The sequence below is a fragment of the Oncorhynchus clarkii genome, chromosome 17 (genome assembly GCF_045791955.1).
Source record: "Oncorhynchus clarkii lewisi isolate Uvic-CL-2024 chromosome 17, UVic_Ocla_1.0, whole genome shotgun sequence".
NCBI lineage: Eukaryota > Metazoa > Chordata > Actinopteri > Salmoniformes > Salmonidae > Oncorhynchus > Oncorhynchus clarkii.
The window spans coordinates 2,713,626-2,741,312 of NC_092163.1; the positions used below are offsets into that span (position 1 = coordinate 2,713,626).

General features: G+C 42.8%; 2 protein-coding genes across 2 annotated transcripts in view; both read left to right on the forward strand.

Annotated features, from left to right (window-relative positions):
• LOC139370080 (zinc finger protein 271-like) overlaps positions 1-7,414 on the forward strand; it is a 39,071-nt gene extending 31,657 nt beyond the window's left edge. Inside the window, exons 2-3 of the mRNA XM_071109396.1 lie at positions 5,124-5,340; positions 5,790-7,414. Coding sequence (XP_070965497.1) covers positions 5,142-5,340; positions 5,790-7,414 — 1,824 coding nt within the window. The 5' untranslated portion in view covers positions 5,124-5,141. The remainder of the gene's footprint in view (positions 1-5,123; positions 5,341-5,789) is intronic.
• Positions 7,415-15,110: 7,696 nt separating this feature from the next.
• LOC139370224 (zinc finger protein 501-like) lies at positions 15,111-20,969 on the forward strand. Its single transcript, XM_071109578.1, has 2 exons — positions 15,111-15,743; positions 20,212-20,969. The coding sequence occupies exons 1-2, from the start codon at positions 15,575-15,577 to the stop codon at positions 20,967-20,969; spliced, it is 927 nt and encodes a 308-aa protein (XP_070965679.1). The 5' UTR covers positions 15,111-15,574.
• The last annotated feature ends 6,718 nt before the right edge of the window (positions 20,970-27,687 follow it).

A 27,687-nucleotide genomic window follows, 5' to 3' on the forward strand; every position in this document is an offset into this window, starting at 1 on the left:
TGTCCATAGTGGCTCGCGTTGTTGAGTTTTGACAGCATGGCGTGAGAGAAAAATGCGATCATTCACAAAATCATCCAACTCAACCTCATTGGCCAACAAAAATAACAGCTAAAAGACTGTGCGAAACACTTTCCAAATGTTGTACACGAAAGTGTTTGGGAAATTGTTTTGCACTCCATGTAACGTTGTGCTGGAACACGAGAGAAGGTCGACAATCAAGTCACTTCGAATCAGCAAAGTATATGAGAATGTCAGAACAGTTCCCACGGCAGCGGCAGATCACTATGACAGAAGAGGAGAGGTGTGAGAGGGACTGGGAGGTGCATCTTGTGTTGATAGCAAGCCCCAAGCCTGATGGAGAGGAGAGGTGTGTGTGGGACTGGGAGGTGCATCTTGTGTTGATAGCAAGCCCCAAGCCTGATGGAGAGGAGAGGTGTGTGTGGGACTGGGAGGTGCATCTTGTGTTGATAGCAAGACCCAAGCCTGACGGAGAGGAGAGGTGTGTGTGGGACTGGGAGGTGCATCTTGTGTTGATAGCAAGACCCAAGCCTGATGGAGAGGAGAGGTGTGAGAGGGACTGGGAGGTGCATCTTGTGTTGATAGCAAGCCCCAAGCCTGATGGAGAGGAGAGGTGTGAGAGGGACTGGGAGGTGCATCTTGTGTTGATAGCAAGCCCCAAGCCTGATGGAAAGGAGAGGTGTGTGTGGGACTGGGAGGTGCATCTTGTGTTGATAGCAAGCCCCAAGCCTGATGGAGAGGAGAGGTGTGTGTGGGACTGGGAGGTGCATCTTGTGTTGATAGCAAGACCCAAGCCTGACGGAGAGGAGAGGTGTGTGTGGGACTGGGAGGTGCATCTTGTGTTGATAGCAAGACCCAAGCCTGATGGAGAGGAGAGGTGTGAGAGGGACTGGGAGGTGCATCTTGTGTTGATAGCAAGCCCCAAGCCTGATGGAGAGGAGAGGTGTGAGAGGGACTGGGAGGTGCATCTTGTGTTGATAGCAAGACCCAAGCCTGATGGAGAGGAGAGGTGTGAGAGGGACTGGGAGGTGCATCTTGTGTTGATAGCAAGCCCCAAGCCTGACGGAGAGGAGAGGTGTGAGAGGGACTGGGAGGTGCATCTTGTGTTGATAGCAAGACCCAAGCCTGATGGAGAGGAGAGGTGTGAGAGGGACTGGGAGGTGCATCTTGTGTTGATAGCAAGCCCCAAGCCTGACGGAGAGGAGAGGTGTGAGAGGGACTGGGAGGTGCATCTTGTGTTGATAGCAAGCCCCAAGCCTGACGGAGAGGAGAGGTGTGAGAGGGACTGGGAGGTGCATCTTGTGTTGATAGCAAGCCCCAAGCCTGATGGAGAGGAGAGGTGTGAGAGGGACTGGGAGGTGCATCTTGTGTTGATAGCAAGCCCCAAGCCTGATGGAGAGGAGAGGTGTGAGTGGGACTGGGAGGTGCATCTTGTGTTGATAGCAAGCCCCAAGCCTGATGGAGAGGAGAGGTGTGAGTGGGACTGGGAGGTGCATCTTGTGTTGATAGCAAGCCCCAAGCCTGACGGAGAGGAGAGGTGTGAGAGGGACTGGGAGGTGCATCTTGTGTTGATAGCAAGACCCAAGCCTGACGGAGAGGTGTGTGTGAGTGGATACATTTTATCTAATTAATTGGTGCAATTGTTCTTTTTCAGATTTGTGGAGATTGGGTACACACTTGCACAACAGTCAACATGCACGAGGGAAAAAAAGTTGCAAAATGTATCACAGAATTTCCGAAAAGCATCCACAAAATCAAGTAGAAATCAGAAAAGAATGTCGCGAAATGCTGTATTATGTTGGTAGATTGTCTTTATTGATGTCAGTATAGTCACTTTAAATAATGCCACTTTAATGTTTACATATCTTACATTACTCATCTCGTGTGTATATATACTGTATGTTATGCATCGTGCCTCTCGGTCATCTCATCCATATATTTATATTTACATATTCTTATTCAATCCCTTTACACTTGTGTGTATTGGGTAGTTGTTGTGAATTTGTTAGATTACTTGTTAGATATTACTGCACTGTCGGAACGAGAAGACAAGCATTTCGCTACACTCGCATTAACATCTGCTAACCATGTGTGACCCATAGAAATATAATGTAATGATAGCTGTCTTGTTTTGGTTGAAATATCTATTTTCGTTTGTTTTTCCTGACTTCTTTCCGTCGGAGGCCGGTAAAACATGCACAATGACTACGCTGATACGACGCTCGCGAACATTTCCTGCAGCATCTCATAATCCAGACCAAACTCACTCGGAAAGTGGATACATTTTTCCCGCTGCTCTACGAGACCTCACCATTTCCAATTATTTTCAGCCAAACAATTAGCTACAGGAAATCAGTTCCAGGTAACCTATTGCTAATGATTATTATTTGTTTTAATGATGCTTGTAACACGGTCTGTAAACCAACGCATTCCAGGATGAAACCGCACTGGTTTCAGCGGCCTGGTTTTGTTGTTCCCCCAGCTAGTTAGCTGTTAGCCAGTTAGTAACACATCTCCCGTCCGACCCGTTTGTGTAGCTAGCTAGCTAACATGCTAACATTATTTCAGGTTCACGGTTGAAGTGTGACTTTTATTTCATAGTTAGCCAGCTGTCGTGTCTTCACGAGTAAAATGACTGTACCGAGGAATTAGCAAACCGGCTGCTCCTTGTTTAGCCAAAGGCGTTTTGGTAGGCCGTCATTGCAAATAAGAATTTGTTGTTAACTGATTTGCCTATTTAAATAAATAAAACAAATATTTGGTTTATCTATTTAGGTAACCAGCTCGCAAAATGAGCAGGACTAAACGTTGCTAAACGAACGTTATTCTACATTTTCTTGCCTGCCGAAACCCCCCCTTCTAATTTCCTCAATTTTGTGTCTAGAGTCAAATACTTCCTGTGGCACACACTACTGGTCAACACGAGCCACCAAAATCCTGTCAAATACTTTATATAGAACAAACTTCGCGTCAGGATATGCAACCGAAATTAATAAATAATGTGTTTGTGTTATATTAAATATTCTATTAAACATGCCTTCTGGATGGTAACGGGGTGAACAGGCAGTGGCTTGGGTGGTTGTCGTCCTTGATGATTTCCCCCCCCACGCATGTCACGTGTCCTACTTATATCAGTACATTCGTAACGACTTAAGGATGACACAACTTCTATTCGAAGTAAACCTTGTGTAGGAAATAAGCCATTACTTTTTGTTGTTGACCAAAATTGACACACTTATTGACCTCCATACAAAAACTCCCTGCTTGGTGGGCGAAACAAAGAGAAAAACGCCACCTATTGGAGGGAGACAGATTTGCAGCCGCGTTGGGCCTCTCTTCCTCTTCCTCTCTGGTTATACTTTGTAAATAAAAGTATTTCTATAAGATATTATGTGATTTCTTTGTTTATTTGTTTATTTTTTCCAGACTAAATGCTCAACAATGTGTTCTGTGTGTAGACCTATTAATTATTGTCCACAATTATCAATATATTTTATACTAGGTATCATACAAAGAATAACTAAAATATTTATATAAAATATTGTTATTTATTTGTTGTTTTTTTCAAGTCTAAATGGTCAACAATGTGTGTCCTCCTATCATTTATTGCACCTTACACAATTATCTGTACATTGCGCTGCAGTAACAGGTTCATTCTACCCAGGAACACTTCTAGTTTCCAAATCCACTGAGTTTACACCCCCAGGAACACTTCTAGTTTCCAAGTCCACTGAGTATACACCCCCAGGAACACTTCTAGTTTCCAAGTCCACTGAGTTTACACCCCCAGGAACACTTCTAGTTTCCAAGCCCACTGAGTTTACACCCCCAGGAAAACTTCTAGTTTCCAAGTCCACTGAGTTTACACCCCCAGGAACACTTCTAGTTTCCAAGTCCACTGAGTTTACACCCCCAGGAACACTTCTAGTTTCCAAATCCACTGAGTTTACACCCCCAGGAACACTTCTAGTTTCCAAGTCCACTGAGTTTACACCCCCAGGAACACTTCTAGTTTCCAAGTCCACTGAGTTTACACCCCCAGGAACACTTCTAGTTTCCAAGCCCACTGAGTTTACACCCCCAGGAACACTTCTAGTTTCCAAGTCCACTGAGTTTACACCCCCAGGAACACTTCTAGTTTCCAAGTCCACTGAGTTTACACCCCCAGGAACACTTCTAGTTTCCAAGCCCACTGAGTTTACACCCCCAGGAAAACGTATAGTTTTCAAGTCCACTGAGTTTACACCCCCAGGAACACTTCTAGTTTCCAAGTCCACTGAGTTTACACCCACAGGAACACTTCTAGTTTCCAAGTCCACTGAGTTTACACCCCCAGGAACACTTCTAGTTTCAAAGTCCACTGAGTTTACACCCACAGGAACACTTCTAGTTTCCAAGTCCACTGAGTTTACACCCCTAGGAGCGTCTCTTTTTTCGTAATTGAATCGCAATTGTATATCTTGAAATTGGGGAGAAAAAGGGGGTAAAATACACACACAAAAAAACAATTCTAAACAACTTTTAACAATTTTCACTGAAAATTATACAAACACAGTGCGGATTTACAGTTTTTGCTGTTTGGTGCTGTCCTTGTTACCAAACTTTGTAGAATTTTCTGTGGAAATTGTTCAAATTAGTCCTTGTGCATGGAGTTGAATGGTTTGTTTAACTTTGTATTCATTGGTTTTTCATACATTTTAAAGTGACATCTCTGTGTCTACATCACTCTGTTACCTAGAATTAGGGGCAATTCCTAACGCAAGAAAATTATTGTGTTGCCTAATAGCCTATAGGGGAATGTTTGAATAGGCTACTGAGGATGGGGTGGTCATTTCAATCACTGTATGTATCAATGTATCATATTATAGTAATGAATTTGAACTGAATATGCTTGTACTCAACGGCCACTGTTTTTCTTATTCACTTATGGCCTAATCTGACTGGCTGTTGCCGTCAATCCTATATTTATTTTATGGAAAAAGGTTTCCTGCTGGACGGGATGTGTGGTTAGCTAGCTTAGATACATTTTTGCTGTCTTTTCTGGAGCTATACCACGATCGAGGTTTGTGAAAATCACCCTGAATTCTTTCGGTCTCCTCTTTTAGATCCACCTCTAGCCTACCATGTCTGAACCAGGTTCTGGTTGTGGTGTTCCAGCCCAGAGAAGCTCACAGCGGGGTCCAGAGTTGCTGTCAGTGAAGCTGGCGGACTGCAGTCAAACAGTGGAACTCAATGTGATTGTCAAAGAGGAGGAGGAGGAGAGAGAAATCAATGAGGGGGAGGAGGAAGAGCGAGAGGAGGACAGGGACTCTGTTGACTCAGGTAAATTCAGGCTAACATCCTCTTTGGTTCAGAGAGTTGAACAACCCAAAATAGCTATTGATTTTCTGGTTCATTAAGAAATGTAAACTTAGATATGTTTTTGGTTGTTAAGTCAATTAGACCATGCCAATTTCAAGTTAATCTTTCAAAAAATATATATATTTCTGAATATTAGCTGGCTAACTCATTGATTCTGCTTTGTATTATAACCCTCAGGCTATATGTATGTGTAAGAGGGAAGGCGAGTGTCTACCAACCATTTGGCAATGCATTGTAATTTCACAATGCCATTATCTATGTGCGATGCTATGCAACAAGCCCTTTGCAAAGTATTTCTTTCAGTACTCTGTTAATCCAAATTAATGTTGAATCCTGCATTGGTAAGCTTAAAGCCTTTGTTTCTTCAGTTTCTTCAGTTTCTGACCATATGTATGTTCATATTCTTACAGGAGAGATCCCCAACCCAGACTCAGTCAACAAGCCCAGTTCCACAGCATCAAGACTACCTGGACATGGGAGTTATTCGTGCCCTCAATGTGAGAAGAGTTTCAGTTCCTCCACTATTCTAAAGAATCATCAAAGAGTACACACTGGAGAAAAACCTTTCCACTGCTCTGCATGTGGGAAGAGTTTCAGTGAGAAAGTAAACCTTAAGAGACACGAGAGAGTACATAGTGGAGAGAAGCCTTACCACTGCACCCAATGCGGGAAGAGCTTCAATCATTCTGGAAGCCTTAAGGAACACCAAAGAGTACATACAGGGGAGAAACCTTACCACTGTGCTCTTTGTAGGAAGCATTTCAGTCAGCCAGGAAGCCTTAAGAAACACCAGAGAATTCACACAGGGGAGAAACCTTACCACTGCTCACAGTGTGGAAAGAATTTTCGTTTCGCAGGAGACCTAAAGAGTCACCAGAGATCACACAGTGGAGAGAAGCCTTACCACTGTTCTCAGTGTGGCGAGGGATTCACTCAGCTCAGGCGTCTTAAACGTCATCAGAGAATACACATTGGAGGGAAGCCTGTCTGTGTTTTAAATGTGATTGTCAAAGAGGAGGAGGTTGAGAGGGAAATCAAAGAGGAGGAAAAGCGAGAAGTTGAGGAAGAGGAGGACAATAGTGGTATAGTTGACCCAGATACATCAACATTACCTGGTTGTAGTCTTTACCCCTGCCATCAATGTGGGAAGAGTTTCCGTTCCTCAAGTAATCTACAGAATCATCAAAAAGTACACACTGGAGAAAAGCCTTACCACTGCTCTGAGTGTGGGGAGGGATTCACTCAGCTACTACATCTTAAAAGTCATCAAAGAATACACAATGGAGGGAAGCCTGTTTGTGCGTTAAATGTGATTGTCAAAGAGGAGGAGGTTGAGAGGGAAATCAAAGAGGAGGAAAAGCGAGAAGTTGAGGAAGAGGAGGACAATAGTAGTGTAGTTGACCCAGATACACCAAGACTGCCTGATCGTGGTCGTTACCCATGCCATCAATGTGGGAAGAGTTTCCGTTCCTCAAGTAATCTAAAGAATCATCAAAGAGTACACACAGGAGAGAAACCTTACCACTGCTCCCAATGTGGGAGGGGTTTCAGTGAGAAGGTAAATCTTAAGAGACATGGCAAAGTGCATAGTGGAAAGAAGCCTTATCACTGCAGCCAATGTGAGAAGAGCTTTAATTATTCAGGAAGCCTTAAGGAACACCAGAGAATACATACAGGGGAGAAGCCTTACCACTGCTCTCTATGTGGTAAGAGTTTCAGTCAGCCAGGAAACCTTAAGAAACACCAGAGAACACATACAGGGGAGAAGCCTTACCACTGCTCTCTTTGCGGTAAGAGTTTCAGTCAGCCAGGAAACCTTAAGAAACATCAGAGAGTACATACAGGCGAGAAGCTTTACCACTGCTCTCATTGTGGGGGGGGTTTCACTCAGCTAAGAAGTCTTAAAAGTCATGAGAAAATACACATTGGAGGGAAGCCTGCCTGTGCTTTCAATGTGATTGTCAAGGAGGAGGAGGAGGAGGAGGAGGAGGAAGAAAAGAAAGAAGTTGAGGGAGAGGAGAGTGACGTGAAATAAAGGTGAAGAGAGAATAGATAAGCAACTCTATAGTTATTGAAATTCACACCTGTCCTTGCAATTGCATCTTCTGTGACAGCATGGTCATGGGCAGCACCATTTGAGTTTTAAAAATCAGTAAGGGTTTTTCCTGCACAACTGTAAAATCAGACTGTAGCCTTGTCACAGCCAGGTCAGCAGTCGGGGTAATTCCGTAACGTAGTAGTATCATCCGTATTTAGATGAGATCGAGACAAGATCGTTAACAACTATAGTGGTTGCTGTAATAGTGCTATTCCCAGGCCTAAAGCCTGATTGGTTTACGTTAACAATACGTGTCTCATTGTAAACCAGGTTGCCAGTCCGGGCCTAAGCCTGTGTTCCTGGCCTTGACCCAAGCATCATTTATTTAATGAATTATTTCTGAACAGGATACCACCTCCTAATGTGCTACAGTGTGTATAGTCTGAACAAGATTCCACCTAATGTGCTACAGTGTGTACAGTCTGAACAAGATACCACCTAATGTGCTACAGTGTGTACAGTCTGAACAGGTACAAAGCCAAGGTTGGTGATTTACTGCTACCAGCAGTTATGGAATGTTATCTCAGGACTATAAATTAATTGGTTGACTCCTCCTCCTGACCTCCTCCTGGCCTGGATGGAATTATACGACCTGGATATAGTGCACTACATTTGACCATGATTTTGGAATGAGATGTTGGACGAGCAGGTGTCCACGTACACTACATCGGTTGCCACTACAAACGTATCTTCCTTTATCTACTACCAAACATAGAAACGCGCCATTTTCACATCTGCTGATGTTGGGTTGGTGCTTGAGATTATGAATATGTAGTAGAATGTTTTTGAAATGTCCCTTTAAAGGTACGTATGCCCATGTACACGACTAACATTTCAATGCAAAACAGTTGACAGTAGCATAATCTATATTTGACTTGAGCTGAATACTGGGGCTGAGTCTATATATAGTATATACTGGGGCTGAGTCTATATATAGTATATACTGGGGCTGAGTCTGTATATAGTATATACTGGGGCTGAGTCTATATATAGTATATACTGGGGCTGAGTCTATATATAGTATATACTGGGGGCTGAGTCTGTATATAGTATATACTGGGGGCTGAGTCTGTATATAGTATATACTGGGGTCTGAGTCTGTATATAGTATATACTGGGGGCTGAGTCTATATATAGTATATACTGGGGGCTGAGTCTATATATAGTATATACTGGGGGCTGAGTCTATATATAGTATATACTGGGGTCTGAGTCTATATATAGTATATACTGGGGGCTGAGTCTGTATATAGTATATACTGGGGCTGAGTCTATATATATATATATATATATAGTATATACTGGGGCTGAGTCTATATATAGTATATACTGGGGCTGAGTCTGTATATAGTATATACTGGGGGCTGAGTCTATATATATTATATACTGGGGCTGAGTCTATATATAGTATATACTGGGGGCTGAATGTCCCAAATGGCGCGCTATTCACCCTGTAGTGCACTACTTTCGACTATGGGCCCTATTCTGTAGTGCACTGCATTTGACTATGGGCCCTATTCTGTAGTGCACTACTTTTGACTATGGGCCCTATTCTGTAGTGCACTACTTTTGACTATGGGCCCTATTCTGTAGTGCACTACTTTTGACCATGGGCCCTATTCTGTTGTGGATATTGTTTTATACCTGATTAAACTCAGTAGAAGGGCTGGTTTGTATTGACATGTCATGATCTGGATGGAACCTGAAAGTATTTCCCAATTATTTTGTTCTGAACAGAACCGTTATTGTTTTTTTGTTCCATTCCAGCAAAGTAAAGTTCTGAACCGGTTCGAACCATGACGCGCTGGGCATCTTGTTGTTATGACATGTATTATCTGTTATGACATGTATTATCTGTTATGACATGTATTATCTGTTATGACATGTATTATCTGTTATGACATGTATTATCTGTTATGACATGTATTATCTGTTATGATCTGTTATGACATGTATTATCTGTTATGATCTGTATTATCTGTTATGACATGTATGATCTGTTATGACATGTATGATCTGTTATGACATGTATGATCTGTTATGACATGTATTATCTGTTATGACATGTATTATCTGTTATGACATGTATTATCTGTTATGACATGTATTATCTGTTATGATCTGTTATGACATGTATGATCTGTTATGACATGTATTATCTGTTATGACATGTATGATCTGTTATGACATGTATTATCTGTTATGACATGTATTATCTGTTATGATCTGTTATGACATGTATGATCTGTTATGACATGTATGATCTGTTATGACATGTATGATCTGTTATGACATGTATGATCTGTTATGACATGTATTATCTGTTATGACATGTATTATCTGTTATGACATGTATTATCTGTTATGACATGTATTATCTGTTATGATCTGTTATGACATGTATGATCTGTTATGACATGTATTATCTGTTATGACATGTATGATCTGTTATGACATGTATTATCTGTTATGACATGTATTATCTGTTATGATCTGTTATGACATGTATGATCTGTTATGACATGTATGATCTGTTATGACATGTATGATCTGTTATGACATGTATGATCTGTTATGACATGTATGATCTGTTATGACATGTATTATCTGTTATGACATGTATTATCTGTTATGACATGTATTATCTGTTATGACATGTATTATCTGTTATGATCTGTTATGACATGTATGATCTGTTATGACATGTATTATCTGTTATGACATGTATGATCTGTTATGACATGTATTATCTGTTATGACATGTATTATCTGTTATGATCTGTTATGACATGTATGATCTGTTATGACATGTATGATCTGTTATGACATGTATGATCTGTTATGACATGTATTATCTGTTATGACATGTATGATCTGTTATGACATGTATTATCTGTTATGACATGTATTATCTGTTATGACATGTATTATCTGTTATGACATGTATGATCTGTTATGACATGTATTATCTGTTATGACATGTATTATCTGTTATGACATGTATTATCTGTTATGACATGTATGATCTGTTATGACATGTATGATCTGTTATGACATGTATGATCTGTTATGACATGTATGATCTGTTATGACATGTATTATCTGTTATGACATGTATGATCTGTTATGACATGTATTATCTGTTATGACATGTATTATCTGTTATGACATGTATGATCTGTTATGACATGTATGATCTGTTATGACATGTATGATCTGTTATGACATGTATTATCTGTTATGACATGTATGATCTGTTATGACATGTATTATCTGTTATGACATGTATTATCTGAATTATTTTATTTTTATTTTACCTTTATTTAACACGGCAAGTCAGTTAAGAACAAATTCTTATTTTCAATGATGGCCTAGGAACAGTGGGTTAACTGCCTGTTCAGGGGCAGAACGACAGATTTGTACCTTGTCAGATATGGGGTTTGAACTTGCAACCTTCTGGTTACTAGTCCAACACTCTAACCACTAGGCAGCCCACGGAAGTATACCTACGGAGGAGCGGCTTCTATGATGAAACTTTGAATATCTTTGAACTTCAGAGAGTTGGCTTTAACTGACGTTGGACCAGAACTATCTCTTAATCATGACTCTCAGTTCCATTACAGTACAGATAATGCCTCCTAAACGTGATAACTATAGTATCCTTAGTATCCTTAACTAGTATTGAAATAGTTCATCAATGTTCTCTAATTAAACCTCTCTCTCCGTAATGTCTGAATCACGCCAGTAATGTCAGTAGCTACAGTAGATTATGCATGCTTCGGTGGGAGGGGAGGGGGAATGTAGCCTACACACACTGGCAAAGATTTTCAGCAGGCAGACACTGGAATACGTTTCTGAGTGTATAGGGACTGAGAAAAAAATGCCTGGAATGTAAAAGAACATTATTAACCAGTTCCCATGCTTTTAAAATAACTGTTCTGTTCCGGAACAGTATAGATCCCTTTCGTTGACAGTTCTGGTTCTGTTCCTTGAAATTCCGGTTTTCTTTTCTGTTCCCTGAACTGGTTCCAACCCCTGGTTTAGAACATTGTAAAGTATCCATTAATTAAATAATAAACGCTAACAAACTGTAATCTTCTTCTTCATTAAAGGTGGATGATGTTGGTAGATTGTCTTTATCCATGAAAAGTCAGTATTGTATCATGGTGATGATAAATCACAAGAATAAAAGATGCCAGACATTAATTGTTGGAATAATATAACATTACACTGCAGGCCTGTGTAGGATTATCTACTTTACACACAGTCTCTTCTCTACTCGTTCATCTGCCCAGCGAAGAGGCTACTCTGGTGAATGTCTGTGATGAATAAAGAGTGGTGCTCGTTTAATAAAGTTAGATCAACGCTTAATGCAGTTAGATCAACGTTTAATAAAGTTAGATCAAAATCAAATTTTCGAGCTCTACCCAGTAGATTTTGCGGTGACGTAGTGTCCCCATGAGTGACAGAACACTGAGCCAATCACGGAGCAACTAGAGAACATTACCAAACCCCTATGCTTCGTATTTTCCGCTGGCTGTCCCACCACCACAGAAAGCCCTGAGCTAGGCTGAAACACCTGCATTTTGGAGCTGCCTTACTCAAGAAGAGAAAAAAAAGAGACCAAGTTTGTATGTGGCTTTATTAACTCAATGTTTTATTTATTTATTTGACATTGTTTGCAAACTGAAATGTGACATGTATTAATGCCAAAATAACATGCAAAACAGGCAACAATAAAAAATATATATATATATACACATACAGTACCAGTCAACAGTTAGGACACACCTTCTCATTCCAGGGTTTTTCTTTATGTTTACTATTTTCTACATTGTAGAATAATACATGATACATCAACACTATGAAATAACACACATGGAATCATATAGTAACCAAAGAAGTGTTAAACAAATCAAAACATATCTTATATTTTAGATTCTTCAAAAAGAACGCAGCACAACTATGCAGTTACCCATACTTGGGACTGGGCAAAAACTCCATATTTTCAGCCACAGACTAAAAAAAAGTTATGTATCTGTCAAATGGCCAAAATATGCACAACTACGACAGCTGATATGACACTCACAAACATGTATCCCAGTGCTCCATTAATCCAGACCAGACACAGTCAGCAGGGTTAGGGGGTCATGGCAGCAACACACTAGCTATATCCTATCCACATTAAGACTTCAGGTTTTCGGAATTTGATTTCAAAATAAAAGTCCGGGGATAAACTTTTTTGCAGCTTTATAGGACATAATGTTAAAATGATGTTAAAAAAAAAACAATTAGTCCAGCAACACTGTATTATTCAGTGCCCCATGAAATGACACCATATGTACACTGAGTGGACACAACATTAGGAACACCTTCCTAATATTGAGTTGCACCCCCTTTTGCCCTCAGAACAGCCTCAATTTGTCGGGGAATGGACTCTACAAGGTGTCGAAAGCGTTCTATAGGGATGCGGAGCCATGTTGAATCCAATGCTTCCCACAGTTGTGTGAAGTTGGCTGGATGTCCTTTGGGTGATGGGCCATTCTTTATCTACACACAATACCCCATAACGACAAATCGAGAATAGGTTTTTTGACATTTTTGCAAATGTATTAAAAAATAAAATACAGAAATAGCTTATTTACATAAATATTAATCCTTGAGATGTTTCGACAACTTGGAGTCCACCTGTTGATTGATTGGACATGATTTGGAAAGGCACACACCTGTCTATATAAGGTCCCACAGTTGACAGTGCATGAGAGAGCAAAAAACAAGCCATGAGCTCGAAGGAATTGTCCATAGAGCTCTGAGACAGTATTCTGTCGAGACATACATCTGGGGAAGGGTACCAAAACATTTCTGCAGCATTGAAGGTCCCCAAGAACACAGTTGCCTCCATCATTCTTAAATGGAAGAAGTTTGGAACCATCATGACTCATCCTAGAGCTGGCCACCCGTCCAAACTGACAACCATCTCTGCTGCACTACACCAATCAGGCCTTTATGGTAGAATGGCCAGACAGGATGCCACTCCTCAGTAAAAGGCACATGACAGCCCGCTTGGAGTTGGCACCTAAAGGACTCTCAGACCATGAGAAACAAGATTCTCTGGTCTGATGAAACCAAGATTGAACTCTTTGGCCTGAATGCCAATCGTCACGTCTGGAGGAAACCTGGCAGCATCCCTACGGTGAAGCATGGTGGTGGCAGCATCATGCTGTGGGGATGTTTGTCAGCGGCAGGGACCTGGAGACTAGTCAGGATCGAGGGACAGATGAACGGAGCAATGTATAGAGAGATCCCAATGAAAACCTGCTCCAGATCACTCAGGACTTCAGTCCGGGGTTGAAGGTTCACCTTCCAACAGGTCAACAACCATAAGCACACAGCTGAGACAAAGCAGGAGTGGCAACGGGACACGTCTCTGAATGTCCTTGAGTGGCCCAGCCAGAGCACGGACTTTAACCCGATCGACCGTCTCTGGAGAGACCTGAAAATAGCAGTGCAGCGACGCTCCCCATCCAACCTGACAGAGATTGAGAGGATCGGCAGAGAAGAATGTGAGAAACTCCCAAAATACAGGTGTGCCAAGCTTGTAGCATCTTACCCAAGAAGACTCTTGGCTGTAATCGCTGCCAAAAATGCTTCCACAAAGTACTGAGTAAAGGGTCTGAATACTTATGTTTATGTATTATTTACGTTTTTTAGTTTTAATAAATGTGCAAAATTTTCTAAAAACCTGTTTTTGCTTTGTCATTATGGGGTATTATGTGTAAATTGATACGGGAAAAGTCAAGGGGTCTGAATACTTTTCCGAAGGATCTGTACACAATCCATGTCTCAATTGTCTCGAGGCATCACATTTCTTCTTTAACCTGTCTCCTCCCCTTCATCTACACTGATTGAAGTGGATTTAACAAGTGACATCAATAAGGGATCATAGCTTTCACCCGATTTCACCTGGATTTATTTCACCAGTTTTTGTCATGGAAAGAGCAGGTGTTCCTAATGTTTTGTACAATGGATTGGGTGGAGTAAAAGGCCAGCAACACGCCATATAATTGAGTCTCCCATGAAATGGTACCCTATATACATTCTACAGACCCTACTGAGTATTCCCTAGTGCAGCGCCTAGAATAGTTTTCACTCTACCAGCCAATATGTATTTCATATACCGGGTCTGGGCTCGGGGGCCTGATGGGTGTCACACCTTTCCCCTATCCCTAGCGTTTAGACACTTTCCCCCTATCCCTAGCGTTTAGACACTTTCCCCCTATCCCTAGCGTTTAGACACTTTCCCCCTATCCCTAGCGTTTAGACACTTTCCCCCTATCCCTAGCGTTTAGACACTTTTCCCCTATCCCCAGTGTTTAGACACTTTCCCCCTATCCCTAGCGTTTAGACACTTTTCTCTATATCACAATTAAATACAGGTTATTGACACCTTTCTACTATTACATGGGGGGACTTTATTTTTTGAAAGTTTCCGAAATTCCGTGACCCGGAAGTACTTCATTAATGTTGCTGACGAGACGCTGACGTCGAGACGCAGGTGGATGATTGATTCTGCTTGCGCTCTCACTGGATCTCATCAACCAAACAAGTAGCCAAAGGAAATCAGTATCAAGTAGCCTACTGCTAACATTTTAAATGTGAGCTTGTAAATTTGGTCTGTAAACTAACGCATTCCGTGAATCGTTAGTGGTTGCCGCGGCCTGTCTTTGTTGTTATCCAAACTAGCTAGAACAACACTCCAATCCAACCCGTTTGTGTAGCTAGCTAACTAAATTCAGTGAGAGTTGAAGTGTGTCTTTTATTTTATATTTAGTCATCTATCATTGCATTGTGAGTAAAATGTCTAGCGAGGAATAAGCTAGCTGGCGACTAGCTAGGTAGTTAGCTAGCTAAATTATCTTGACCACAACCGTTGCTAAACTAATTGGCTACCGGTTTGTGTTAATCCCTGTTGGACGGGATGAGTTGTTAGCTATTTTAGCTACATATATATTTTTGGAACTATCCCACGATCAAGGTTAGTGAAAATCCCCCAGAACTTGTTGAGGTCTCCTCTTTTAGATCCACCTCTAGCCGACCATGTCTGAGCCGGGTTCTGGCTGTGGTGATCCGGCCCAGAGAAGCTCACAACAGGGTCCAGAAGTGGTGTCAGTGAAGCTGGAGGACTGCAGTCAAACACTGGAACTCAATGTGATTGTGAAAGAGGAGGAGGAGAGAGAAATCAAGGAGGAAGAAACCAGTGACTCAGGTAAATTCAAGCTAACAACATTGTTTGTTTTAGAGTGCTATACAAATCAGGATCAATGAGCTAATTTTAATAAACAACCCCACATTACAGTTGATTTTCTGGTACATTAAGAAATCTAAACTTTTATGTGTGTTTTGGGTTGTTGAGTCAAATTAGACCATGCCAATATCAAGCTTCAAGTTGTTTCTGAATATTTAGGCAAGTTTGTATTTATTATGGATCCTCATTAGCTGCTGCCTTGGCAAAATGAAGGCAGTTACACATTTTAAAAACATTACAATACATTCACAACAGATTTCACAACATCTTACGCGTGTTCCCTCAGGCCTCTACTCCACTACCACATATCTACAACATATTGTGTTCCCTCAGGCCTCTACTCCACTACCACATATCTACAACATATTGTGTTCCCTCAGGCCTCTACTCCACTACCACATATCTACAACATATTGTGTTCCCTCAGGCCTCTACTCCACTACCACATATCTACAACATATTGTGTTCCCTCAGGCCTCTACTCCACTACCACATATCTACAACATATTGTGTTCCCTCAGGCCTCTACTCCACTACCACATATCTACAACATATTGTGTTCCCTCAGGCCTCTACTCCACTACCACATATCTACAACATATTGTGTTCCCTCAGGCCTCTACTCCACTACCACATATCTACAACATATTGTGTTCCCTCAGGCCTCTACTCCACTACCACATATCTACAACATATTGTGTTCCCTCAGGCCTCTACTCCACTACCACATATCTACAACATATTGTGTTCCCTCAGGCCTCTACTCCACTACCACATATCTACAACATATTGTGTTCCCTCAGGCCTCTACTCCACTACCACATATCTACAACATATTGTGTTCCCTCAGGCCTCTACTCCACTACCACATATCTACAACATATTGTGTTCCCTCAGGCCTCTACTCCACTACCACATATCTACAACATATTGTGTTCCCTCAGGCCTCTACTCCACTACCACATATCTACAACATATTGTGTTCCCTCAGGCCTCTACTCCACTACCACATATCTACAACATATTGTGTTCCCTCAGGCCTCTACTCCACTACCACATATCTACAACATATTGTGTTCCCTCAGGCCTCTACTCCACTACCACATATCTACAACATATTGTGTTCCCTCAGGCCTCTACTCCACTACCACATATCTACAACATATTGTGTTCCCTCAGGCCTCTACTCCACTACCACATATCTACAACATATTGTGTTCCCTCAGGCCTCTACTCCACTACCACATATCTACAACATATTGTGTTCCCTCAGGCCTCTACTCCACTACCACATATCTACAACACAAAATACCTGTGTGCATGTGTCTATGATTGCTGCTTCACAGTCCCAGCTGTTCAACAGGGGGTATTGTTTTTATATCCTTTGTTAAATTAATTCAGTGAAATACGGAAACCGTTCCGTATTTTATCTAACGGGTGGCATCCCTAAGCCTAAATATTGCTGTTACATTGCACAACCTTCAATGTTATGTCATAATTATGTCAAATTCTGGCAAAATTAATTCGCAACGAGCCAGGCGGCCCACTCTGTTGCATATACCCTGACTCTGTGTGCAATGAACGCAAGAGAAGTGACACAATTTCCCTTGTTTAATATTGCCTGCTAACATGAATTTCTTTTAACTAAATATGCAGGTTTAAAAAAATATATACTTCTGTGTATTGATTTTAAGAAAGGCATTGATGTTTATGCTTAGGTACATTCGTGCAACGATTGTGCTTTTTTTCGCAAATGCGCTTTTGTTAAATCATCCCCCATTTGGCGAAGTTGGCTGTCTTTGTTAGGAAGAAATGGTCTTCACACAGTTCGCAACGAGCCAGGCGGCCCAAACTGCTACATATACCCTGACTCTGTTGCACAGAACGCAAGAGAAGTGACACAATTTCCCTAGTTAAAAAAAATTCATGTTAGCAGGAAATATTAACTAAATATGCAGGTTTAAAAATATAGACTTGTGTTTTGATTTTAAGAAAGGCATTGATGTTTATGTTTGGGTACATTCATGCAACGATTGTGCTTTTTTCGCAAATGCGCTTGTTAAATCATCCGTTTGGCGAAGTAGGCTGTGATTCAATGATAAATTAACAGGCACCGCATCGATTATATGCAACGCAGGACAAGCTAGTTAAACTAGTAATATCATCAACCATGTGTAGTTAACTAGTGATTATGTTAAGATTGATTGTTTTTTATAATAGGTTTAATGCTAGCTAGCACCTTGGCTCCTCGCTGCACTCACATAACAGGTAGTCAGCCTGCCACGCAGTTTCCTCGTGGAGTGCAATGTAATCGGCCATTCCGATTAATCGGTCGACCTCTAGTATGCATGAGTGTCTGAGCTGTGTGCCAGTAGTTTAAACAGACAGCTCGGTGCTTTCAACACCTCTCACAAATACAAGTAGTGATAAAGTCAATCTCTCCTCCACTTTGAGCCAGGAGAGATTGACATGCATATTATTAATGCTCTCTGTGTACATCCAAGGGCCAGCCGTGCTGCCCTGTTCTGAGCCAATTGCAATTTTTCGAAGTCCATTTTTGTGGCACCTGACCACACGGCTGAACAGTATTCAGGTGCGACAAAACTAGGGCCTGTAGGACCTGCCTTGTTGATAGTGTTGTTAAGAATGAAGAGCAGTGCTTTATTAAGGACAGACTTCTCCCCATCTTAGCTACTGTTGTATCAATGTGTTTTGACCATGACAGTTTACAATCCAGGGTTACTCCATGCAGTTTAGTCTCCTCAACCTGCTCGATTTCCACATGATTCATTACAAGATTTTGTTGAGGTTTAGGGTTTAGTTAATGATTTGTCCCAAATACAATGCTTTTGGTTTTTGATTCCTTACCACCTATTCTGAAACTCTCCTTCCAGACTCATATCAAACATATCCAATCTAAAATCAAATCTAGAGTCGGCTTTCTATTCCGCTACTAAGCCTCCTTCACTCACGCCGCCAAACTTACCCTAGTAAAACTGACTATCCTACCGATCCTCGACTTCGGCGATGTCATCTACAAAATAGCTTCCAATACTCTACTCAGCAAACTGGATGCAGTTTATCACAGTGCCATCCGTTTTGTTACTAAAGCACCTTATACCACCCACCACTGCGACCTGTATGCTCTAGTCGGCTGGCCCTCGCTACATATTCGTCGCCAGACCCACTGGCTCCAGGTCATCTACAAGTCCATGCTAGGTAAAGCTCCGCCTTATCTCAGTTCACTGGTCACGATGGCAACACCCACCCGTAGCACGCGCTCCAGCAGGTGTATCTCACTGATCATCCCTAAAGCCAACACCTAATTTGGCCGCCTTTCGTTCCAGTTCTCTGCTGCCTGTGACTGGAACGAATTGCAAAAATCGCTGAAGTTGGAGACTTCTCTCCCTCACCAACTTCAAACATCTGCTATCTGAGCAGCTAACCGATCGCTGCAGCTGTACATAGTCTATCTGTAAATAGCCCACCCAATTTTACCTACCTCATCCCCATACTGTTTATATTTATTTACTTTTCTGCTCTTTTGCACACCAGTATCTCTACCTGTACATGACCATCTGATCATTTATCACTCCAGTGTTAATCTGCAAAATTTTAATTATTCGCCTACCTCCTCATGCCTTTTGCACACAATGTATATAGACTCTCTTTTTTTTCTACTGTGTTATTGACTTGTTAATTGTTTACTCCATGTGTAACTCTGTGTTGTCTGTTCACACTGCTATGCTTTATCTTGGCCAGGTCGCAGTTGCAAATGAGAACTTGTTCTCAACTAGCCTACCTGGTTAAATAAAGGTGTTATCAACTGGCCTACCTGGTTAAATAAAGGTGTTATCAACTGGCCTACCTGGTTAAATAAAGGTGTTATCAACTGGCCTACCTGGTTAAATAAAGGTGTTATCAACTAGCCTACCTGGTTAAATAAAGGTGAAATAAAAAATAAAATAAAAAAACTAACTCTTTGTAAGTGTTGCTGTTATTTCAGACGCCGTGGTAGCTGACGTGTACAGTGTTGAGTCATCCTCATACATAGACACACTGGCTTTACTCAAAGTCAATTAGACCATGCCAATATCAAGCTTAAAGTTATTTCTGAATATTTAGGCAAGTTAGCTGGCTAACTCATTGATCCTGCTTTGTAGTATAAACCCTCAGGCTTCTGAATGTGGGAGGATGAGCGCCAAAACAAATGACTGTACAGTACTCACCAGTGTGCAATGCATTGTAATTTATCTCTGTGTGATGCAAAGCAACAAGCCCCTTGTAAAGTCTGTTATTGCTCTGTTAATGTACACGCCCTCCAGCTCACATCCCACCAAATTCATGTTGAATCTTGCATTTTTAAACCCAAAAGCCTTTGTTTCCGCTCTTTCTGGTTCTTATCCCATATGTGTTTATATTCTCACAGGAAAGAGCTCCAACCCAGACTCAGACAGCAAGCCCAGTCCCACACCATCAGGAAACCGCAGACAGAAGCCCCAACCCGGCTGTAGCGACAGTTTTATTTATCCAACTCGCCACAAATCACAGCAACAAACTCCCAAAATAAATAAGACTTACCTTTGCCGTCAATGTGGGAAGAGTTTTCAGACACCAAGCAAGCTAAAGGCTCACCAGAGAATGCACATTGGAGAGAATCCTTACCCCTGCACCCAGTGTGAGAAGAGCTTCAATCATTCAGGAAGACTTAAGGACCATCAAAGAGTACATACTGGGGAGAAGCCTTACCACTGCTCTCTTTGTGGGAAGAGTTTCAGTCAGTTAGGAAACCTGAAGACTCATCAGAAAAATCACAAGCCTTACCACTGCTCACAATGTGGGAAGAGTTTCAGTGAGAAAGTAAAACTTACGGGACACGAGAGAGTACATAGTGGAGAGAAACCTTACCACTGTACCCAATGTGGGAAAAGCTTCAATTATTATTCAGTACTTAAGGAACATCAAAGAGTACATACAGGGGAGAAGCCTTACCACTGCACACTTTGTGGGAAGAGTTTCAGTTGGGCAACAAACATAAGGAATCATCAGTTAAGACACATTGGAGAGAAACCTACATGTACTCTCAATGTGATTGTCAAAGAGGAGGAGGGCGAACAGAGACACATTAAGGCAGAAGAGCGAGAAGTTGAGGTAGAGGAGAGAGAGGTGAAGGAGCTAACTCCATAGGAATTGCATTGCACGGGGGGGGGGGAACACGAAGTGCAGCTGGATATATACGACACAGTCCCTTTCAAAAACTAAACATATATTTGGTTGGTGGAGACCTTAATGAATTATTTCCAACCTACTTTAACTGAGGAGACAGGTCCCACAGACAGGGTCTACAGACAGGTAGCCCAATATTTTCAACATTGTAGTTTTCAATATTGGTCCTAAAAAGTTGTCTTTGAAGCAATTTTCTTTCCATAAGTAACTTATTGCATTTTCTTATTAGCACAATAAAGGTGGCCATTGATTAAAATATAATATTTTAAATCAGTTATTGACGTTGAAATGCAGGCTTTTATGTTGAAGTTTTTTTTATATAGACATTTTTTATTTTATTTTTTTTGTGAAATAAGGTGTATTTTAATTGACCTGCCTGATAAAGTTAAGGTAAATAAACTCATTATATGAGAGTGATGTCATTGTTTGTGCTGCTGGCAGAACAAAAGGTCAAACTGTGTGGTTTGTAATGATTCTGTGAACTCAGATCAAATAGCCAAAAGGGTGATAGAACATGGATCAATAGATTCTCCACTGGGTCGAGCTGAGGCTCAATGTAAGATCAGAGACATGTTGGTAGATGTGTGGCAGAAGGGTTTGGATTCAGAGACCAAGGGCCGGCATTTATGATCCCTCCAAAGGATGGATGGAGGACCAAGATTCCAAGGTCAGACTATGAAAGAAGAGGTGGCTCCCTCCAAAGGAAGGTTGGTGGACCAAGTTTCCAAGGTCAGACTAGGAAAGAAGAGGTGGCTCCCTCCAAAGGAAGGTTGGTGGACCAAGTTTCCAAGGTCAGACTATGAAAGAAGAGGTGGCTCCCTCCAAAGGAAGGTTGGTGGACCAAGTTTCCAAGGTCAGACTAGGAAAGAAGAGGTGGCTCCCTCCAAAAGAACGTTGGTGGACCAAGATTCCAAGGTCAGACTAGGAAAGAAGAGGTGGCTCCAATACCAAATCGTCCCTTAAGCCCTGCACCCCATGTACTTGTGTAGATCTGAGAGGATTTGATAACACTGTAGCGGGGAGAGACCATTGTGAAGAGACCATTGTTAATTGAATTCATCATTCCATTTGGTTGGCCTTCATGTGAATGGTGTGTGTCTGGACTCTATGGTTTTCTTGTACTTTTCTAAACACAGTGCCTACTACAGTGCCTACTACAGTGCCTACTACAGTGCCTACTACAGTGCCTACTACAGTGCCTACTACAGTGCCTACCACAGTGCCTACTACAGTGCCTACTACAGTGCCTACTACAGTGCCTACCACAGTGCCTACCACAGTGCCTACCACAGTGCCTACCACAGTGCCTACTACAGTGCCTACTACAGTGCCTACTACAGTGCCTACTACAGTGCCTACTACAGTGCCTACCACAGTGCCTACCACAGTGCCTACTACAGTGCCTACTACAGTGCCCACTACAGTGCCCACTACAGTGCCTACTACAGTGCCTACTACAGTGCCTACTACAGTGCCTACTACAGTGCCTACGACAGTGCCTACGACAGTGCCTACTACAGTGCCTACTACAGTGCCTACAGTCTTTCAGCAAGTATTCAAACCCTTTTGACTATTCCGCATTTTGTGTTATAGCCTGAATTCAAAATGGATTAAAGAAAAACATTTCTCTCACCCATCTACACACACGAACCCATAATGACAAATTGAAACCATGTTTTTAGTAATGTTTGCAAATTTAGTGAAAATGACATTTCAGATAAGCCTCCATTTTGTTTTACATGTTGAATGTCTCAGTAGTATAGGGCCAACACCGCTGTGTGTTGCTTACTGAAAGAAGTAGACAAACGTTCACTCTGCTATCATTACTCAGATAGACCTCCATTTTGTTTTACATGTTGAACGTCGCACTAGTATAGGATCAAAACCGTGTAGCCTTCTAAAGTAGACAAACGTTGATTTGATATATTTGGTGATGTATACAGCTACATTTCAGATACATTTCTTGTACATTTCAACAGCAGTAAGACCAATCTACCTTGTTTTATTAGGGCTCTAAAGCAATTCTAGTTGTGCCCCCCCCCTTTTCAGATGAGCCAAGGAGGAGGACAGATGATAACAGAAGGTCAGTGGAGCACTTCAGCAGGCCTTAATGCTCAAATCAGTTTTGTTTTTCCAAACCTGTTTTGGAATACTGACTGTCCAAACACGAAGTTACAAGTGACGAAATCAGATTTGTGTGTGTTCAGACAGCAGTCATTGGCTGACATGGCTACGCTAGTTGTCATAGTAACGGCAGGCGTGTGTGTGTGTGTGTGTGTGTGGAGTGGTGGAGGCTGATTGGTGATGGTGCTCCTGCTTCCTATCACTCAGAAGTTATGTACCAAGCTACGGTGATGACAACGCCTGCCATGGACGTTTCCAATGCTTTGAATGACCAAAATCATAGTGTAAGAAACACTTTTAAAGGCTCAAGGGAGCCGCATCAGTCAGCTAGCTAGCCACAACAGTCCACTAGCTAGCCGCAGCAGTCAACTAGCCACAGCAGTCCACTAGCTAGCCGCAGCAGTCAACTAGCCACAGCAGTCCACTAGCTAGCTAGCCGCAGCAGTCAGCTAGCTAGCCACAACAGTCCATTAGCTAGCTGCAGCAGTCCGGTTGGCTAGCCACAACAGTCCACTAGCTAGCCGCAGCAGTCAGCTAGCTATGTAGCTGTTTAGCTTTCTAGCACATTCACTAATTTGTTTGTAAACAATCAAACAAGCTAGTTAGCTACCACATGTTCTTGTCAAACTGTCAATAGAGTAGATAAGTAACAGTCTAAACACACTTGAGGGCAAATACATCTGATCTGTACCGTTCAGACAATATCCCAGACATTGCCAGGAATCAGATTTGTATCTGACTTCAAACCACCTATGAAGGTGGAATGTGGCTTCAATTATCAGATTCCATGTGCTTTTTTTGGCTGTTCAGACTGCAGGAAAAATAACAGATTCTAGTCGGATATGCAAAAACAAATGGATTTCAGTCACTTCAAACTGCCAATGTGAACAAGGCTTTAGACCAGCAGCAGCCAGACATAGTAGGGAAGTGAAGACACAGAGACAGCAACGGAGGAGTAGATGATGGAGAGAGGCAACAGAGAAGACAAAGAAAGTGACAGAAGAGGGCAGATGGAGAGAGACACCAGACAAGACACAGACAGCAACAGAGAAGACAGAGAAAGTGAAAGAAAAGGGCAGATGGAGAGAGACACCAGAGAAGACACAGACAGCAACAGAGAAGACAGAAAGTGACAGAAGAGGGCAGATGGAGAGAGACACCAGAGAAGACACAGACAGCAACAGAGAAGACAGAGAAAGTGACAGAAGAGGGCAGATGGAGAGAGGCAACAGAGAAGACAAAGAAAGTGACAGAAGAGGGCAGATGGAGAGAGACACCAGACAAGACACAGACAGCAACAGAGAAGACAGAAAGTGACAGAAGAGGGCAGATGGAGAGAGACACCAGAGAAGACACAGACAGCAACAGACAAGACAGAGAAAGTGACAGAAGAGGGCAGATGGAGAGAGGCAACAGAGAAGACAAAGAAAGTGACAGAAGAGGGCAGATGGAGAGAGACACCAGACAAGACACAGACAGCAACAGAGAAGACAGAGAAAGTGACAGAAGAGGGCAGATGGAGAGAGACACCAGAGAAGACACAGACAGCAACAGAGAAGACAGAGAAAGTGACAGAAGAGGGCAGATGGAGAGAGACACCAGAAAAGAGACAGACAGCAACAGAGAAGACAGAAAGTGACAGAAGAGGGCAGATGGAGAGAGACACCAGAGAAGACACAGACAGCAACAGAGAAGACAGAGAAAGTGACAGAAGAGGGCAGATGGAGAGAGACACCAGAGAAGACACAGACAGCAACAGAGAAGACAGAGAAAGTGACAGAAGAGGGCAGATGGAGAGAGACACCAGAGAAGACACAGACAGCAACAGACAAGACAGAGAAAGTGACAGAAGAGGGCAGATGGAGAGAGACACCAGAGAAGACACAGACAGCAACAGAGAAGACAGAGAAAGTGACAGAAGAGGGCAGATGGAGAGAGACACCAGAGAAGACACAGACAGCAACAGAGAAGACAGAGAAAGTGACAGAAGAGGGCAGATGGAGAGAGACACCAGAGAAGACACAGACAGCAACAGACAAGACAGAGAAAGTGACAGAAGAGGGCAGATGGAGAGAGACACCAGAGAAGACACAGACAGCAACAGACAAGACAGAGAAAGTGACAGAAGAGGGCAGATGGAGAGAGACACCAGAGAAGACACAGACAGCAACAGAGAAGACAGAGAAAGTGACAGAAGAGGGCAGATGGAGAGAGACACCAGAGAAGACACAGACAGCAACAGAGAAGACAGAGAAAGTGACAGAAGAGGGCAGATGGAGAGAGACACCAGAGAAGACACAGACAGCAACAGAGAAGACAGAGAAAGTGACAGAAGAGGGCAGATGGAGAGAGACACCAGAGAAGACACAGACAGCAACAGAGAAGACAGAAAGTGACAGAAGAGGGCAGATGGAGAGAGACACCAGAGAACACAGACAAAAAATATCTAATCTCTCAAAGTTAATCTCAAAGTGCACCAAATTCATGCATTTAGCTTTTGAACTTCCTTATTTTTCTTGTCGGGGTAGAATGCCTCCGGACTCCCCTACTGGCTTTGGGCTAGTAGAGTAAAGAGGAGATAGTGTTCCAGAGTAGAAAGGCCCATAGTAGCTAATGTAATTAGTTGTTTCTGCTGTGGCAGGTGGGAAGTTGCAAAATTACCTGAAAAAATATCTAATCTCAAAGTGCACCAAATTCAGCTGTTGAAATTCCTTATTTTTCTTGTCGGGATAGAATGCCTCCGGACTCCCCTACTGGCTTTGGTCTAAGACCCCAATGTCTTCAAATCCTATATATTTTTTAAAAATTAACCTTTATATAACTAGGCAGGTCAGTTAAAAACAAATTATTATTTACAATGACGGCCTACACCAGCCAAACCTGGGCCAATTGTACACCACCCTATGGGACTCCCAATCACGGTCAGTCGTAATACAGCCTGGAATCGAACCAAGGTGTCTGTAGTGACACCTCTAGCACTGAGATGCAGTGCCTGAGACCCGCTGCGCCACTCAGGTGCTGCAAGAGGTTTCACTCTCTTCAACATCTGTCCACTTGGTAATACAATGTTATTCAATGCGTTTATATGAGATGTTTTTATTTCACCTTTATTTAACTAGGCAAGTCAGTTAAGAACTAATTCTAATTTACACTGACGGCCTACTGGGGAACAGTGGGTTAACTGCCTTGTTCAGGGGCAGAACAATCTATCAACCTTTCGGTTACTGGCTCAACGCTCTAACCACTAGGCTACCTGCGGTATGTGTTAATTGTAGGGGTGCCCATGGGGCCGGGGATCAGAAATGTCTCCGTGAGAGAGAGGCATGTTGAGGTTACCAGGGTTAGAATAGTGCAGAAGGTGTCATATGCTGAGGCAGTGAAGGAAGTAGAGGAAGATGGATCAAGGGGAGGGATCCTGAGAGGAGAGGTGTAAGTAGTAGATCTGTACCAGTACAGAGGGAACACTTTTAATTAAAGCCTCAAGGGATAAGATGATCTAACGTTCAAAACAACTCCTTTTTTTGGGCTAGCCACTGCAGTCAGCTAACCAGCCGCAGCAGTCCGCTAGCCAGCCGCAGAAGTCCACTAGCCAACCGCAGCAGTCAGCTAGCCAACCGCAGCAGTCAGCTAGCCAGCCGCAGCAGTCCGCTAGCCAGCCACAGCAGTCAGCTAGCCAACTGTAGCAGTCAGCTAGCCAGCCGCAGCAGTCCATTAGCCAGCCGCAGCAGTCCATTAGCCAGCCGCAGCAGTCCGCTAGCCAGCCGCAGCAGTCCGCTAGCTAGTAGCTAGCCACTGCAGTCAGCTAACCAGCCGCAGCAGTCCGCTAGCCAGCCGCAGAAGTCCACTAGCCAATTGCAGCAGTCAGCTAGCCAGCCGCAGCAGTCCATTAGCCAGCCGCAGCAGTCCGCTAGCCAGCCGCAGCAGTCCGCTAGCCAGCCGCAGCAGTCCGCTAGCCAGCCGCAGCAGTCCGCTAGCCAGCCGCAGCAGTCCGCTCGCTAGCCGCAGCAGTCCGCCCGCTAGCCGCAGCAGTCCGCCAGCTAGCCGCAGCAGTCCGCCAGCTAGCCGCAGCAGTCCGCTAGACAGCCGCAGCAGTCCGCTAGACAGCCGCAGCAGTCCGCTAGACAGCCGCAGCAGTCCGCTAGACAGCCGCAGCAGTCCGCTAGACAGCCGCAGCAGTCCGCTAGCCAGCCGCAGCAGTCCGCTAGCCAGCCGCAGCAGTCAGCTAGCTAGCTATGTAGCTGTTTAGCTTTCTAGCACATTCACTCATTTGTTTGTAAACAATCAAACAAGCTAGTTAGCTACCACATGTTCTTGTCAACCTGTCAATAGAGTAGATAAGTAACAGTCTAAACACACTTGAGGGCAAATACATCTGATCTGTACCGTTCTGACAATATCCCAGACATTTTTGACAATCAGATAGACTCTGGCTTGTCTAATGAGCCAATGTTTGAAGTTTTTTGGCAATATGCTGTAGAGTAAAGAGGAGATAGTGTTCCAGAGTAGAAAGGCCCATAGTAGCTAATGTAATTGGTCGTTTCTGCTGTGGCAGGTG

Bases quoted from the DNA above. Each gene is read 5' to 3' on its own strand.
- LOC139370224 (XM_071109578.1), top strand. From the start codon at position 15,575: ATGTCTGAGCCGGGTTCTGGCTGTGGTGATCCGGCCCAGAGAAGCTCA. The intron at 15,744-20,211 runs GTAAATTCAAGC...ATATTCTCACAG, and splicing joins GGAAGAAACCAGTGACTCAG to GAAAGAGCTCCAACCCAGAC.